Consider the following 18,367-nt stretch of genomic DNA (forward strand, 5'->3'; position numbering starts at 1 on the left):
CGCTGTCCGCTCTGGTCACGCCAGGCCTCGGGGGTTCACCCGTGACGACGCTCGGCGGTGTCGCAACGGTCCGGTTCGGCCTCCGGACCGACGCCGGACGACTGGACACGACCGGGCAGCGCGTGTCGAGCCATGTGAACTGTCGCTCGCGGTCGTGTGGTGGAACGGACGGGGCTTATTGCGCCGCAACAATCGTCCAGGTCAGGCTGCTTAGCTGGGTGCAGCCGAAGGTGGAAACATCTACTGCACCTTATTTACGCGCATCAATTCCTTTTATTCCGTTCGTACGTTTTGCTCTGGCCATCTGGCCTCTGCCACACTGGTGACTGGGTTTGTGTTTGACGTCTCGACTACCGGGGAGAGGCATGTTGTGCTTGTTCCCATCAAACGCTATTTAGGGATTTTGAAGGCTGTCGGCCCGCTCAAATATTATCAGCTGACTGGTCAAACCCATCCTACACACTCTCGTGTCAATAGTGTGAAACGGATGTACCAACACATTCAACACGATTACCCAGCACGCCAGAGCAGACAGCCCTGTCGCCGCAGGCAGGGACCGGCGCCGGCAAGCGCACGCTATGGCACGGAACGGCGAGATTATCTAACGGAATGTCGTTAACGGTGCTGAGTACGAAGAATGTGTCTTAGCTTAGAGTGCATGGAAGCAACATTCTGTAATATGTTTGGACTGATCGTGTACAAAATTGACCAAAGCGCGGGGAAAATCTAAATTTTTCCAGATCATTATTAAGAGTGCATTGTTATTGATACGCTTGCGATGGTGGTGAAGTAGTACAAATCTAACTGGCATAGTCACACGGAGTATTTGACACCAACCTCGCGGCAACATCTACACATCCTGAGACTCCTGTGTGGTCAGGACCGCACTGCAAGCGGCAAACCAGCAGGTGAGCCGGACTCGTACCGGGTGTTCGACTTCTCACCCCGCTGGTCGCGGTCCCAGCTGCGATACGATCGCCGGGCCCTGGGCGTATCCAGGCACTGTCACGTCCTAATCTGGCCGGGACATCGCTCGAGATCGTGTTCTGATCGACAGGCGACAAGCAGCGCCGGTCGGGCGGCACTCCCCCGGCACCGTGCTGCCATATCGGCCATCTGGCAGCGCTGGCGCCGAGCGGTGCGATCACCTCGCGCCGAGCTCTATTTATGCGGTTCGGGTAACGCGATCGCCAAACGCCGCCGAAAAAGCTCTCTCGCCCGCGCGCGCGCCGCGTCCATTTGCCGCTGTTTATTGGTTTTGCGCGTGCGGGGTGCGCTTGTGTGCGGCACATGCGGCGCGGGTGGCGTGTGTGGCGCAGCGGCGCGCCAGCCGACGGCTGCCGTGGCTGCCTGGTACCGGCTGGCCGGCCGGCCGGCCGGCGAGGCTGGTTGGCCGTGGAGTAAGCGGAACAGGTTCTGCACGATGCGTGACCCAGCGGCACCGAGCACGACTGTGGCGCGCGCGTAGCTGTCTGGCACGAATGTGGCGCCTCAAGACGCGTCGCAGATTTGCTAGACTAATGGTGTGCACGGCAACCAGCTGTTGACACCCTCGGCGATGTTACCGGACGATCCAGACCCGACACATCAACCCGAGCGACAGGTCGTGACCCGGGCAACAGGCCGCGACCCGACATCGTCAGAGCGTCGGTTCAGGCGTCCACACCCACACTCAAGTCTGGGCTGTGCCGGCCTTTTCGCCGGCGACGGCTGCGGACACTGAGAGAGTGGCCGCCGTCCCGCAGCCGACAGCGGCTCGCGTCCGGCTGTGGCGCAGCGCTGCTGACCGCGTCCGGCGGCTCTGCTGTTTGTGAAGGTACAGCCGGTTGTCTTTACGGAGAGCAGCTCGGCGATCGGCCGTGAGGATCTTGGCAGTGGCACTGACTGATGGTCCAGTCAGAGCACGCATTCTGATACGTCAAATTGGTGCAGGCTCGTCAAGGACACGGGTGGCCAAACAAAGTAATCTCAGCGCACCGTCCGGTGAGCCGAGAGGAACACTGGTGTCCATTTCAGCTCAGACAGCCGCCGGCTCGTCTCGGTCACTCTCTTCACGTCCTTGCCGTCACTTTGGCGGGTGTCAGCGGTGGATCGTGTCGTGCAATGCGCGGTTCTCCATTGCCACTGCGATGGTTTGGACAAAACGTTAATAATAATTCAGTCAAGTGGTTGTTGATAAGCAGGCCCTCCCGTTCAAAGCAAACCAGCGAATCGACAGCAACGCTGGTAGCCTCTGCCTATATGCTGTTGTGCTTTTATTAAACTCACCATGCTATGCCATGCAATAAGGGCCGTATTATACCCTGTTACAAAACTGCAACCTCCTCTACTCTCTTCATTCAGGACTTGGACACCAGCAATCCCTCTGAGCTCCACATATAGGTGACCGCCTGGGCTCAATACCTGAACAGCCCCACGCTGTGCGCTAAGGGCCGTGATGCCTCCCCACAGCGCGAGCCTTCGGGGCTGTTCTGACACACACGCGCAGCCGCCTGGCCGCTGAAGTCGCACCGACCCACCGGACCGGGCACCCTTCATCTCGAGAAGTCGGGCCGAGCGGAGCTGGGCGAAGCGGCGCTGTAATCGAGTGAAGCGGCCCGAGTGGCGTCAGCCAGGTGATTACGGCGGCCGCGAGCGGGCCGGCGTGCCAGTGGTCGATACACCTGCTGCTGGAGAGCTGTGACCAGCGCGCGGCACACGCTGGGAGTCGCTGCCGGCGCGGCGGTGCTGTGCTGGGGACAGTGGTACGGCCGAAACAGCAGGCGCCGCTGCTGGAAGAGAGGGAGGCAGACGGTTTGAAGGAACTGACTATACCAACAAGTTTCTTAATGTCCTTCAGTATGTCAATACGGTAACACAAAATGTGGTGAAAATTGTGGTTTCTAGCGGCAGTTTTTCCACCCCCAATAAATCTTGAGGAAATGAATTTTTGGGCACAGTAATCAGGGCCAGTTTTGTATTTAAGCCATGTGTGTTTCAACGTTGCAAGCACAAAACAAGTTTGGAATTACACTGGGCGCTGCCTGACCAGAGGCAAACACATAGTTATATGTTTGGCATGCTTTAGTTCGAGGAACCCAAGACTGTAGGCTGGGAACGAATTCAGCCGTTGCGTTTGATAGCAGCGTTTCTTTGATGGCCGTGAAACTAGATCAACACCGCATACCGCTACTCGCCGGGCTTGTTTTCGTAGTTTCGTCAGCATGTAACCGCTTTGAGAAAAGACCAGACATTTCGCAGAAGTGGCAGGGGCCGTGCGGTGTATTTGAAGCGCACCAAGAATGCTTTACTGTCGTGACGTCACGCACATTTGGCCGGACGTGTTCGTAGCGCTGCACATTTTCTATGTATATTTTGGTAGCTTTCGTCGCAGTAAATGCACATCCGAGACACTAACATTCATGTTCGTACGTACTAAGCGTGTTTCTAACAGCGAAAACTGTAAATTTTACTGTTTTAAAGTATAACGCACCTTTTCTTCACCAGTCGTCTGTCTTTTGTGCTCGAGTATACTTGCTTACGATGAGCCTGTTGTGCTCTTTCTGTTTTACTTCGATCATCAACCGGAAAAGTTCTGCACGTCCGACAAAGATCATACGTGACAACACATATCATCTTTGTCTTCCGGTTTGCTGCGGACATCAAAAGACGCGGAATATATGGGTTGTGGGATGCCATGAATAACGGTGACAGCATGGATTCTCTGTCGTCCGGTCCGCTGCGAACTCACCCGGGGTTGTCGAGCCGGTAAGGGCGCTTCCTGCTCAGAACTGGAACGGGCGGCTCCGGCGTCAATGGGCCGCGTTAGAGCCCTTTGTCACCCGGCCCCGGGTCGGGCCTGCCCGACATGAGGACGGACGAGCGGCCACCGCTGTCGTGCTAGCTCACCGGCGCCGCTGCTCCGTCCCCATCGGTCACCGCCCACCACGCGCTCGTGGCCGTCCTCCCGCTAGGGAGTGGGAGGACAGCCAGGTGAGGCGAGGTGGGGGAGGTGAGCTTCTTCGCTCACTTGTGTAGTCGGAGGAGATCGTGGATGACCGGACGGTGCTGCGAGCGTGCGCGTGCGACATACTGTCGCCTCGTTTTGTTGGAGGCGATGTCTACGGGCGCAGGAGGCGTGTGGCGATGTAACTGACAGATTTTGGCGGGTGGCGTGGCGGGCGAGGATGTGCGGACGCCGAATATGATGACGCTGCTCGGGACAGTGGTGGCAGCATAAAGAGAGGGGACCGAGAGCTGTCGCTCCAGTGCCACGGGTATGTTTGTAGGCACCTATATATTTCTATCTTTTATTTTAAGGCCGCCTTTTTCCTTGCACGCGAATTCTCTCTCTCTCTCTCTCTCTCTTTCTCTCCCTCTCTCCTCTTTCTCTCTCTTTCTCTCTCTCTCTCTTCTCCTCTCTCTCTCTCTCTCTCGCTTCTCTCTCTCTCTCTCTCTCTCTCTCTCTCTCTCTCTCTCTCTCGCTTCTCTTCTCTCTCTCTCTCTCTTCTCTCTCTCTCTCTCTCTCTCTCTCTCTCTCTCTTCTCTCTCTTCTCTCTCTCCTCTCTCTCTCTATCTCTCTCTCTCTCTCTTCTCTTTCTTTCTCTCTCTCTCTCTCTTCCTCTCATCTCTCTCTCTCTCTCTTCTCTCTCTCTCTCTCTTCTCTATCTCTCTACTCTCTCTCTCTCTCTCTTCTCTCTTCTCTATCTCCTCTTTCTCTCTCTCTCCTCTCTCTCTCTTTCTCTCCTTCTCCAACTCCCTTCTCCCTCTGTCGGTCTTTCACTTCCCCGCCCTCCTGTCATTTGCTCTTTACCAGGCTCTCTCTCCCCAGCCCTCCTCGCTCTCTCCCTCTCCACTTCCGGATCCGCGCCGCCGTGACAGGCCCGTCCGACGGGCGCCGCCTCTGACGGCGACTGACGGCGCTGCAGCGGTGCCGGGCGAGCGGCCCGCCGGGCGTGTTATGACACGGCGCCCGGCCCAGCTGGGGCCCTCACCTGGGCGGCTCTGGGGCACGGCTGGCCGGCTGGCAGCTGGACGCCAGCCGGCCTCGCCCGCGGTCTGCATCATCAACCGCTGCGGGGTGGCCGTCAGCAGACCTGCTCACCGCGCCGTCCTCCGGGGCCTCCAGTCCGCCCGGGGCTCACCTGTGCTCGCTTGTTGACGAGTCTTTGAGCCTCTGGTAGAGGGACTTTGATGCGAATTATCCGGGGCTTCCGAACGAACATGCAATTCGAGCGCGGATGGTGGCTGTCGTAAACTACACTACATTGCGCAGTGGTCTCACCTGAGAAGTGATCTGCTGGGATTACTGTGTTTTCTTATGCAGTTTGTGACAGGAAGCAGAGGAACGTAACAACGTCCATGGCTATATTTTCTTTATCGTGCTTTCATTTTTTATCTATTTAAAAGGGTAGGAAAGCTTAAAAACCCGCGGAACTTGTGATATTTGAAGCGGTTCCTTGTTTTGTGTTTTAAGTACACCGTGGGGTGTTTTTGTTTTACCTGCCGACATGGTTACTGAAAACGTTCGTTGGGGAGCTGCAGCATATTTTAACATGTGACTTGATAACATCAGCGGGTGTTTAATCACGCTGCCTCCCCGAGCAACGCAGATAATTTATGATCAAGGGCTTAAATATTCACGCTTTTAGTCATGTTTTATTCACCACGGTATTCGCATAATTGACATGATTAGGTACCCTTCAAGGAGAGGAGATGCACAGCATCCCAGCGTCTCTTCAACAAGGCAATAGTCTCTGATAGCGCTCTGGTAATACATGCACCACAGGCACACTCTGCGCATATCGTGAAAATATCGAACGTGAGTTCCACGCAAGCTTTGACTTCAGCTCTCGTGGAGAAATGCAAGTTGCACGTCTAGCTAACCAAGGCTTCTGACTGCTACGTTTTGGTGTGAATTACGACGTTCCTACGGGAGGTGTGACTGTCATTCCATTTGGTGCATGCATGGCTCATAATGACCGACCACCATCACCCAACAGGTCATTTTCAGGGCCAAATATTACCTGACAACTGCTACAGCACTAGCGGAAAGGCTGCGAAGCGCTCAAGCGGGGTCGATAGCCAAGACAATAACACACACCTGCTGCATTTTCAGCGGTGTTTTTTCCTGTCCATGCCTGCTGATTAACTGATTAGCAAGTTACTTCTTTATTTTGTTTTGCCGGCTAGGTGCACCTGAGGCCATTTAAGGTTTACGACACGAGCGACGTTGCGAGGAGAATACGGACATGCAGCGTTATATGTCTTTGTCTTCGAGCCTGTCACCCAGCTCCACCTCACGGTGCTGAGGTGAGACAGCAGAGGTAAAACAATGTCGAGCCGCTGAGGAACCCAACGGCACAATGCGCCCGAGGTGAAGGCCATATTCTGGCGGTTGTCTCTCCCCCCCCCCCCGGGGAAGCGGCGCCATGTTGACCTTACCATTACGGCACGGAAGTCCTGATGGACTGCCGGGCCGATGACATCTGCCTACCTACCGCACCGCAAACACGAGCGCTCACATCAGCGCTCCTGTCCCTGCTGACGGCGAGACGCCACGCGGAGACATTCCACCGGAGAATTCGCCACCACGCCCTGATGACCACCACCTACCGGGCCTTGGTGCCACCGCCTTAATGACAGGCATCTGGACGCCTGACGGCGGGCCCCGGCTGCTGCTGCTCTGGCGCGGTGCATTGACCGCCCACTGACGGCGCAGTGCAGCTGACCCGCCCGATCTGCCATGTTGCAGCGGTGTGCGGCCGGCAGCGGCGGCGCGAGCGGTCGGGTGAGGAGCTCAGGGCGCCGGCTATGAGCGGGCGTCCGTGGACGAGCTACGGACGGCTCTGAACACCCCGCGTCTCCGCCCGTAACAAGCAGATGCTCAGCGAAAGTCAAGTAAGCCGGATGAGGTGTTAGAGCTGATAAGCTGATAAGGTGTTATGAACGACGATGCACGTTCAGGTTAAGAGCGTGTTGGGGTCCGAAGATGGACCCCAACACACTTAGGTCATCCATATAGGGATGAAGTGCGATCATCCCTGCGGGGTAATTTTGTATTGTTGGACCTGAGCTTGCCAAGAGGTCAAATACTGAGACTCATTTTAAGCTGGGTAAGCCCAGTAGCTAACCCATTTCTTTCTTCGCCGAGACGGAGAGGTTTTGGGGCATCGCTTCTGAAAAGTAGCGTCCCACCTTTGGGGCATGTTTCAAAAACATACTCTAGTAAAACCTCAGGACTTGTTATGTCTAATAATAACACTGGGTAGTGCAATGTAGCACCGTGAGGACACCATGAGCATATCAACTTTAATTATTTTCGAGTCCAAATTACGTTGTCGACGCTTTACAAAAACACTACGCTTCTTCCCTACAATTGCGACCTCCGTCGTCATGACAACGACCGTGCGTGTCTCCCCTGGTGTGAATAAAGGAATGTTTATGATTGGCCCTGCGGGCAAAGGTCTGTTTCTGAGAAGTTGGTGGATTGCAGTTTAAACCAATGCGTCACATGGATCACGTGATATTCCCACTACCAAAGCCAAAGAGCGCCTTAAAAAGGGCCACTGTGGTTAACTCCATAGGAAAGAAATCATAGCCTTGCCGGTCCGTTGAATTCCCGGTATGATACCTTCATGTTCGCATATTTTCTTGTCAAAACAGATTGTTTCAAGCTTTCGTAGCATTCATTACACAATATTTTGACACATTAGTGCGTTGCAAACGTTACAGAGGATGCACGTTGGAAAGCAAGGTAAATAAAATGTATTATTTTGATAATGGTGAACAGGGAGTAAAATTAGATTACTCTCTCAATGTTGGCTCATCAGATCAAAATTTTAAGTTATTCACAAATATTTTGAGAGAACATTTTTCATGTTTGCTTAAAGCATACCGATTTTTAACACTGTTGGTTCCTTTGATACCATTTCATTGCAAGTGATACTACGACCTCTCGGTTGATAAAAACGGATTTGCAGAATTTAAGCTTTCCATATCGTGATTTACCTTGCGACTGTTATAAGGCTCCTCCAATAACGGTCAAGTATTCGACGGCAGCTCAAGCAGCAAATGTGTTTTATGTGGTCGTCAAATAGTGCGAAAATCCCGAGCTCAATGGCTGGTCGGCTCCTTCCGTTTGCGGTGCAGCTGGATCTGAGCTTGTTACGGATCAGATTGAGTTTTTCGTTTCATAAAGTCTGATGCATTATTCATCTAGCAAATTATGGCAGTCATACGTGCCGATCGTTATCGCTCATTCCACGCGTAGGACGTGTTTCGCAATAGATATCTTTGTGACTGGGTCCATGTCTTGCTTGCTACTCGATATGTATGTTTTGTACGATGTTTTATGTTTCGTTCCATCGGCACTCTGTCGTTATCACCACACGGAAGTTATTAATCACCAAATATACTGTAGTCATCGCCACGCAACCGCTTTTAATCGCTTAATACGCTGTCGTTTTCACCGCGCCGCTCCGCCCGACGGGGACCGCCGCGGCTTATTGGGCTATCACCGCAAAGTCGAAACTACAATGTGGAGGCGAACCCAATAAATGACGGCCAAACCGGAGCCGATTAAGCGTGATGAACGTCACATTATGTTTGACGCGGTCTGTTAATCGAAACGGATGGCGAGTCGGTGGCGAGGGTTTCCTTGTTTCAGCACGCTGGTCGCGTCGTCCGGCGAGCTTCGGCTGGAAGTGGCGCCGCGCATACCAAACCAGCAAAATGACCGGGAAGAATCCAGTCGTCTATTCACTTGGATGGGCCTTGGTTTGGGAAGCAGCGTTCTCGGAAACTTTCAGCGCAGTTTAGAGCGGAGAAGCGCCGGCTGGTGCCCCAGATGGGTTTTGAATAGCTTGTCACATGCATGCTTCTCAGTCGCTTGTATAACGTGGCGCGGAGGTGATACACTGACGTGGGGACTACAAGAGTGGCGTCACCGACTGCTTCCAAGAGGATTAAGCAGATCTAGGGGCCTCCTAAATTGATCTGGTGGCCTCCCATGCCAACTCGTATTAAAAATTCCTTTGGACTTAGCTTTTTTTCTTCAAAAGGACCTCTTCATTACTTACATATAATTGAACAGCATCTATTGGTCAAGTAGAGCCTTCGGTCTTTCTAGTCGAGGCCGCCACTTTTGCTGAAGAGGCATCATGTTTTGTTCTTTATGGGACCTCCAGCGCATCTGATGGAGCCTTCGTTGGATCACTCAGGGCTTTTGTCAACCGACGGAGTCTGCCGTTGGTCATTTAAGGCTTCATGCGAGGCAGACAGTGTCTTCGGTGCGGCTGGAGGGCCCTCCTTTTGATTTCATCGATTGTTCTGTCTCGAACCCGTGGGTCTTTCCGGCAGCATGACAGAGGCTCCTGAAATTCAAGAGTAACAAAAAGATATGTCTGCCCCTTCCCCTCCCTCCCCTCCCCCGCCCGCGGTTGGCACCACCCCTGAGAGGTTACGTATGTATTTGTAAGTTATGAGATGTGGTCGCGCAAGAACGGCTTGTCAGTCAGCCGACCGGGAATTGTCACCCGAATTACAGTGATGCCATTTTAGCCTAATCATAATTTTTGCGCTTTAACGATTCTGTAGTCAATGTGTTATGTGCGTGATCAAGAGCGGTGGCGATTGCGCAAAGTTTCTTTAATGGAAACGGTAGGACTACCAAAGAATCGAACGCTGAAGTGACTTGCCTGTAACGGATACGGATAACGCCTGTAACGCATACGTTTTCGTCGGACCCCAGCTCCGCACATGACATGTTTTTACCTCGCACTCCAGCTCCCATCCTCCACGCCATCAGCAGACCTGCCTGCCGGTTTACTACTTCCTGTTGTAAATGCCAAGCGGGACGGATGATACCGCTGCGGTAACGTAGGCATGCACATAGCGTTGTGGTAGGGGCAGAGAAAATTCCGGTTAAAAAAGCAAAGAAACAAAAAATCCAAAAATACATTTTCTACATTGGAAAATAATGGCATTAACCGTGGCTGGCCGCATCTAATTATGATGTTGAAACGTTGACTTTCAACAGTAAGCACACATACCTACCAATACTCACTAGATTAATGTGACATATGGGCTATATCGTCGTACTCACCTACTTGTTTCGCAGCGAGCCACAAAAAACAAATAAATACCATCAGACCCCAAGGCTCGAATGTCGATCTCGTCCCGTTAAACATGCACGGTATAAAATCCTTTCAATGGTCCGTGTTTAAAGAGAATGTTCCATGTTGGAGGATATTGAAACAAGCATCAGATATGATGAATTGAGCTCACTTATAACTATAAATATACTTTTAAGGGATAAGGCCGCTCAAAGCAACACAATTTTTATACTTAGTTAACATACTCCTCAAGAAGTCATTATTTGATTACGTCATCTCACCTTGTACAACACTGATTGAGAGCCAGTTGACGGCCGTTATATCTGGAAATCGCGCTCAGGAATGCCGGATATGTGGTTTGTGTCCTTAGAGGGGTAGGACTACGAACTGCACTGAATGATCTTCAGAATGGCTGTTTCAGTTCAAAGCCCTATGCAAATGCGGAACACTCTTTCACTTTGTGGTAAGAAAATGACCTCAAATTTTGACGTGTTAGGCTGAAAAATTACGTTTCTCTTCTACTTGTCTTTAGTTAGTGTCCTGCGTATTCCGGTCCGCAGTCGAGGCATTATTCATATTCACACATCGCTGGAAGGCTTTCGAGCCCGAGGATAGACATGTAAAAGCAGGATAAACTCCAGTGTTTCTGTCGACTTAACTATACCACGGCGACAAGAGCGGAACGATGGCTCTTTTTCAATCACTCAGCTATTCTTAGACGTCATCGCGATTTTTCTGCGCCATGCATCGCTGCGGCAAAATTCGCTGACTGTTCGCTGGACGCGACCGTTTCCTCGTGTGCTGCTTCGCATCCCGATCAGGCAGCCAGCGACGACGGCCGACCAGGCCGCTCGGAGGAACACCGCGCCGCCACGCTGCTCGGGTCAGGTTTTACGGCCGGCCTGCGAGCGAAACCAGGATCGTAAACGCTGCTGGTCAGCGTCACGGACGACGGACGATGACGTCACACGGTCTCTCGCCGGCGCTGACCACCACCACCCAAGGCTTTCAATATGCGGCGCCGCAGCCGACTGAGCTGAGCTTCGCGCGTGCCCGGGGCAAAGGTCAGATGGCCTGAGGCGGGATGTCTTCCGGGGCTGAGCCGGCGCTGTCGTGACCGCCGGGCCGGGCAGATGGCCTGCGGCTGTTTTTCATCGGCCGTCGTGCCGGGCGGAAACGGGGCCAGCGCACGGCAGGCCAACCTAATTAGGTAGCGGGCGTCATGACGTACGGCAAGTTCCGTTATAGGGCGGTTGGCGTCGCATCCCGCGGAGAGAAGAGGGGGGAAAAGTGCAGGAGGGAGGGGAAAAGGGGGGGAGGATGTGAGGGACAAGGGGGATAGGTGAGAGAAGAAGAGAAGGGAAAGGGAAAAGGAAAAAGGAAAGGGAAGGAAAAGATTAAGGTAGACGAAAATGAAGGAATAGGCAAAGGGAGGGGAGAAGGATGGATAGAAAGAGGGGTGACAGATAAAAGGAAAAGGAAGCAGAAATGAGAGGAAGATAGGGGCGAGTGGTCAAGGAATCCAGAGGCATGTCGAGAACGAGAGAGATTAAGAGGGGGAGAATAATACGGAGAAGTCAAGAAAGAGGGGGTGAGACATGAAGAAAGAGAAAGAGAGAGGGAGGGAGAGGGAGAGAGCATATTCCGGACATGTTGCTGCCAGCGAGAGCCTGGAGACGTTCATGCCTTGCATACTGACGACCGGGATCAGCACTAAGATAACAAACGTTCTCTGACAAAGGGGAGGTGTGCAGAACGCCGCCGTAAGGCCTCGCAGGTGGAAGTTTCCCCGAACCTGTGCGCGACACAAAACCTGCCGGGCCGCCGCCGGTCCGCGCCGCGCGCCTCATTCGAATGCCGGTCGGGCGGCGGCGGCGGCGGGACCGCCCCGTCTGACGAAGCACGCGTCCTCCGTCGCCAGGGTCGCTTCGGCTGCATGATGGAGGAGGGTCAGCTGCTGGGAGCGCGCCTCGACGCCGGCCTGCAGACGGCCCGCTCCCAGGTCCCTGATCTGCGCACGGAGCTGGCCGACACGCACCGTATGATTCACCAGGTGAGTCGGACGCGCAGGGGAGGCCGGTGTCGCGCGGCCTCGCTGCTCGAGTCAGACCGCGTCGTGTGCTTTTTGGTGGACAAAAACATTAGGGATATATGACGAAAAATGGCGTTTTTTTTTGTTGGGGCGTGAATGAGATGTGACAAAGAGGAGTCAGTTTTCGCCGTGGATCTTGGTTGTATCCATGGAGCGAATCGTTTGGGAGGGTTTATAAACGTACTTCCACAGCGTGTGGTTTCTAGATGGCAGCACTGGTTAACTAAGTGACGATCATTAGGTGAAACCTCGTTATTAGTAGTCGGTGCAAAGACAGTGAGACTACAGCACCACACCCATCGGTCTCCAAACCTCAAACAGTGCTCTTTCGACCTCAGATAATACTTTTTCGTGCATTTTTGATCAGTAACCAGGTCCCCGCCATGTGCACTGGGCCCAGATAATACGTTCCATGCCTGCTTAAGGCTCGCCCATGACTGCACTTCAACAAACTCGCGTCCTGCGCCCCGTCCGTTATGCTTGCAACATCAGAGTTGCGAGAACCATGGTATTACGCGGCGGGGCTTCGCAGGGCTCGTCTCCCCACAACATTCAGCAGAATGCCTCACAAGTCTCCTAATCCTGGAAGACTTCCCCCGCTCCTGTGCGACATATTTCCCCGACGCATACATTCTTCATCTGAGCGGGCCGCGCGGCGCAGGTAGGAAGCGTGACGGCCGGCGTGGCAGAGCAGCTGTCGTGCTGAAGAGCCCGGCGCCGCGCCGCTCAGCGTGCATATTACATGAGCCGCGGCCGGGCCGGCCGCCTCGGTGCGGGGAGGCGCCGCTCGGGGGCACGACACGGCCGGCTGGTGGGATGACACTGTTCTGGCCCGGACGGTGCTCCGCAGTGTGACGGAGCACGGGGGTCAGAGCGGCGAGACCCGGTACGGCGGTCAGGGCGACGAAACCCAGTGCGGGGGTCAGGACGGCGAGGTCCAGTACAGCGATCAGGCCGGCGAGACCCAGTACGGCGATCAAGGCGGCGAGACCTAGTACGGGGTCAGGGTGGCTAGACCCAGTACGGCGGTCAGGGTGGCGAGACCCAGTACAGCGATCAGGGCGGCGAGGCCCAGTATGGGGGTCAGTGCGCCCAGACCCAGTACGGCGGTCAGGGCGGCGAGACCCAGTACGGGGTCAGGGTGGCTAGACCCAGTACGGCGGTCAGGGTGGCGAGACCCAGTACAGCGATCAGGGCGGCGAGGCCCAGTATGGGGGTCAGTGCGCCCAGACCCAGTACGGCGGTCAGGGCGGCGAGACCCAGATTGGGATTGCGATTGTTATGCTGTGATGAGCGAAGGCTTCGTGTGATCTCGCCGCTTAACGACATTCAGTTTACTTTGTTAAGTTGACTATGTTCTCACAACTTATGACGTGCATTGAGTAAAGGAACGAGCTTAGAGTGTCTAAATTTGCATTATTGGAGCATAGGGTAATTTTTAGCAAGCTTAGTGATAAGAACAATTATTGGTCAAAAGCAGGCTGATGTCTCTTGTGATTTCCACGTTCCAAGCGGTTACAGTACCCGTTGTGTGTATTCAGGGACTTGCGTTTGCTCGCTTGAAATAATACCCACCATAACAGAACAAAGCCGTTTTATGCAGGCATGTGAACCAGCTACCAACCACCAAGATCTCGACTCATATGCATCAAGCATTGCTGTTCTGGTCCTACAAACAGCTCGGACCGTCCCCGCACCCCACCCCCATCATCCCCGATTTATCCGACTGTGATTGTTTCAGTTGGCGGCGGCTTCGGAAGACCCTGGGCGGCAGTCGCCGGCCGTCTCGCCGCAGGAAGTTCCAAAGGTCAACGGGTCAACGGTCACGTCGGGGGCGGCGGAGGTCAGCGCCAAGGTCACGGACCGAGAAGAGCCGAAGGAACTCTCGGCCATCGCGAGGCTGCGAGCTGATGACGACACATCCGACGAAGAGGCTGCGTACCACAGTAGGGAGGGTGAGTGCATGTCGTTGGTCGTTCTGGGGTACGTGCCCCGTCCTTCAGCTAATGAACGTTCGGCTATTTGTAAGGTCCCTCCTTATGCTTTCGCGACTGGTAAGTGTTTGCTGTCGTTTTTAGGTTTTAGAACGTTAGATCAGTTTACTAATTCACTAAATCGACTCCTGGAATTATGCAAAGAGCATACCAGACCAATGCCAGTGCGTGTGCGGCCCAAAGCTTGCGCGTATTTCAGGAGCGTCCAGATTTATAGATGGAGTGTTGGGTTTATTGTTACAGTCGGTCCATTCCTAGCTGAACTGGACGGTTCGAACGTGAGGAAAACTGGACTCTGGTGGTTCGGGCGAGAGGACTTTGCGCTGCTTTTAGAGGCGTTTTGATTGTTTGCTAAGTGGTGGAGATATGGACGGAAGGCCCAGTGATAGTGGGAGGCATCCGCTGGAGGCTGGCCACTTTATTGGGCGGCGTTTGGAACAGGGATCCTTTGCATATCTGGAATTGTAATGCCGTATTTTAAATGCGTTGTCCGATCCTCTCTAAAAGGTAACCGCTTACCGAAACGAAATGAACGTGAACCGTGTGACACACGCACAGGTCCTAATGACCTTAAATGACCTAATGGCCTTCCAATAAGAGGATATCCCGTCCATTTACGTTGGCCTGCGCTGCTCGCTTTTCTCCAGTGCATGGCAAACGGTGGGAAAAAATTATATATTTCGCGCTGCTGCTGCATAACACATCATAATGCTATGGGGTCAATAACAATGGGTTAAATGCAGCTATATATATATATATATATATATATATATATATATATATATATATGTATTTGTTTTTCCTTTGTCCCTGACAATGCCAATGCTTGATCGTCTATTTTCCCGTCAGGCTGCAAGGTTAGGTATCAACAACGGTGCTACCCGCCCTCCTCTTGGCATACCACCATACCGATCCCGGTTCCCCCTGAGCAGCAGTCCCGGTTGGCCAACCGGGCCGGGTCGCGTGCTCCGGCCGGACCATGCCTAGCGGTCGTTCCAGCCGCCGGCTGCAGCCTCATGACTTCAGACCCTGTCGTCATGGCGTGTCAGCGAACCGAAGCTCTTCGCCGCTCCCGTGACGGGGCTGCCCTGACTGGGACCCATTACGGCCCGAGGCAGGTGCACCCGCTCCGTCCGGGCCGCCTCCTGAGCAGGCCCTGGCGGCTCCGTGCCCGGCCGGCCGGCAGTCGCGATGTCCCTGGGGTCGTTGTTCTCTCAGGCTGCGACTTAGACCAGTCTCGGAACTGCTGTCCTGAGCGGGGTCGACTCGACGTATGGCTCTCGGGAGTCCCCTAGCCACCAACGAGACGGGAATCAATCCAGAGTTGCTGGTGACGGAGACAGCGTCGGCTCTGAACAAGCTGTGACTGACAGCGGAAACTCCACTTCTGCTACTTCCTGCGAGTGGTTCCCTCGACCCCAGACCTTCGAGGTCGGGCTAGGACAGGTCAGGTCACTGCTTAACAATGGTGGCGGGCGGGGCGGGGGCGGGTATCTCTGGTGCAGTCCATTTGCTGGATGTACGGGTCTTCCGACAGGAAAATCAGCTCACCGGTGTAAGCCCTGCCCTTCCGAGACTAGCACTTCGACGAACAGCTCCAGGCCAGACGAGCCTGATCCCGGTTGGGCCCCCCTGCTCCCTGACCTCGTCTGGCCCGGCTCGCCCTCCCAGATCGGAACAGATGGCCCTCCCGCAGCCGCACGAGCTCCGGCCCGGCTGAAACGACGCCGCTAAATTCGCTCCGGCAGGCCGGGCCGGTGTGAGGCGCGCGGCGTCGGCAGGCACTTCTGGGAAGACGGCACCGATGCGGCCCACATCTGGGCTGCTGGCGGAGTACCGATGACTGCTGCCGGTGCCGGCTCGGTGACGGCCGTGGCATGGCTGGCGGCCATTACGCCACCGCGAGGAACGGGATGAAATATGCAGTGTCGTTTGGTTCCGGCCCCTTGATGGCCATTGTCGGAGCGGAGGGGAGCGGGTCGGGTTCGGGCGGAATGAATGGATGTTCATCGCTTGGTGAACATGCCGTTCTCCATTAATCACTCCCGCGAAGCTGCAGCCTTTCTTTCCCAGGCTTGCTGTCGCATTTCATCAGTCTTGAAATGGGTCTTGCACTGTTCCGTGATCGCTGTTTGCGTTTCATTTCGCGATTCGGTGAATTATTTGCCACGCATTTCCGCAGCCTCGGGCGTGCGCCCAGAAAGTATGGCTCATTAAACAACAGTGGAAATGAAACATTGTGGACATCATCACCGTAGGGAGAGGGGGGAAGGAGGGCGATGTAACGAACTCAACCGCTCGTGAATTCCTTTCCCAGTAACTAAATTTTGTCATAAACGACCACCTTCAAACAAGGTGTGCTCTTTCACTCGTTTTTTTACAATTTGGTAGGCAGCAAGGTTTCGCGTCCAAAGAAACGTCGGCACAATTGCAGCTAACATTGGCTTGATGACGTTAAACCATTGGATTAAGATCAGCTTGGTCGAGAGACATGCCGCAATATTAGTAGCTGCCGTCGAAACAGTAAATGCTAGATTGACGAGCTCTGCAAAAATGCTTGAGCTGTGTATTATCAGCGTTGGCGACAGTTCCGCGCCAATGTACACAACACCAGCAAACGCAAAAATAGGAAGATAGTAGAGACATGACTTACTGCGCCAAGGCATCTAGGAAGCGTTTGCAACTCAGCCCTTAGCATTGATTAAAGTACATACTGATTCATAGATAGGACATTTCCGGGGACTGAGCATGGCTGTAACTCAGCTCTTCCGCTGGTGACATAAGTGGCGGTCCCGGGTATCTTGCCTTGGAGCTCCACGCGTCACTCTGACCGCGTCCGCGTCCGCAGTAGTCGGGACATCTGGTCTCCGAATCCTCCGACTTTATGTCAGTTTGTGACTAAGACTCCAGACTAAAGGGTTATTGGATCGGAAAGGAACGCCTTTCTTATATTTTATGCGTAACAAATCTTTGCAAAATTCGGCAAACGTCGCGCATGCCCAAAAGGACAAAAAGGTCAGCTTGTGCTGCAAAGGTTGAGTGGGGAAGCTTGTCCACTTGCTCTCGTTCCACGTCAGAAAGGACACAGCCGAGCCTCACTGGGCAGAATCTATGTGCATTCTTAAGTATTCTGATATGCTATTGTATCGATGATCTTATGGCAAGGATAACCAGGTGGCTTGCCTTGCTGCTCTTCCCCTTCCTTCCAGCAGTACCCGCGTTCTGCAAATCCCTCATTCATGCCGACCCTCCCCCCTTCCACCAATTTTACCGACACTCACTCGTGAGGCCCGTTCGTCGACACGCTGCACCACTTCCTCAAGGCGCATGGTAGCCCGCATCGCTTCCGCTCGCCTGATCACGCCCACCTGGGTCAACACGCACCCCGATCGCCGGCGCCTTCATTGACTCAGCTGCTCTGTGGCGCGGCTCCCACGGCCCCGGCACGCACCGGCTATCTTCCCGGTGTTTACTCTGCCGGAGGGTGGCGAGCAAGTCTCGGGCCGAGGCACGCACATCAGGCTGACGCGTGCCCCCCGCCCCGGGGCGATGTTGAGCGCGACGCACGTGTCCTGAAGATTGACAAGAGATGGGTGTTATAGCCCCTGCCGATTTGCTCTGCGTGGGGTTACCCAGCGGGGAGTTAATGATCTGTCAAAGCATGCCATCGCTAATGCGTTCACACATGTGGACTTCTGAGGGGCTGGGTGCCAGATGACCAGCGTAGTCGGTGCGCCCCGAAGCCCAAATCATCATCATCATTTTCTGAGGGGCTTAGTTTTTAACTAACATGTCGATTAATCCAGTGCGCCCGATTTGGGCTAAAACCACTCATTTCCGGTCTAGCTTAACATATCACGAGGGCTACCTTTGAGAATACACAAGGCAGAGCGGGTGGCTTAGGCCCGGACGAGTAAATATGCATCGTTCTGTTTAATGTCGGTCCCGGAATGCTTCGGTAGGAAAAAATAAAAAGTGAACCACTTTGCACGTGTCACGCCTCCCTTCCTTTCCTTATGTCAAGTAGCAAATAAACTGCCCGGCACATAATTTGCAATGCAAATTTAATCCGAATTTTGGGGTCGAGTCCTATCACAAGCAACTGGGACGAACCTCAATCCCAATTTCTTATCAGTGTTGCGAAACACGAGAGCGAGAAGGCAGTGGCATGTCTGTGGGGGCAGAAT

General features: G+C 54.0%; 1 protein-coding gene across 3 annotated transcripts in view; it reads left to right on the forward strand.

The window, feature by feature from the left end:
• Positions 1-18,367, forward strand: part of LOC119097032 (kazrin) — a 43,379-nt gene that overhangs the window by 15,751 nt on the left and 9,261 nt on the right. For 2 of the 3 annotated variants that reach the window (XM_037220049.1, XM_037220050.1), the window contains exons 2-4: positions 6,734-6,879; positions 12,016-12,147; positions 13,928-14,141. In XM_037220049.1, the coding sequence (XP_037075944.1) occupies positions 6,862-6,879; positions 12,016-12,147; positions 13,928-14,141 (364 nt within the window). In that variant the 5' untranslated portion in view covers positions 6,734-6,861. The remainder of the gene's footprint in view (positions 1-6,733; positions 6,880-12,015; positions 12,148-13,927; positions 14,142-18,367) is intronic. The other variant, XM_037220051.1, reaches the window with a different exon arrangement.

The sequence above is a fragment of the Pollicipes pollicipes genome, unplaced genomic scaffold (genome assembly GCF_011947565.3).
Source record: "Pollicipes pollicipes isolate AB1234 unplaced genomic scaffold, Ppol_2.1 Scaffold_4295;HRSCAF=5057_pilon_pilon_pilon, whole genome shotgun sequence".
Taxonomy (NCBI): domain Eukaryota; kingdom Metazoa; phylum Arthropoda; class Thecostraca; order Pollicipedomorpha; family Pollicipedidae; genus Pollicipes; species Pollicipes pollicipes.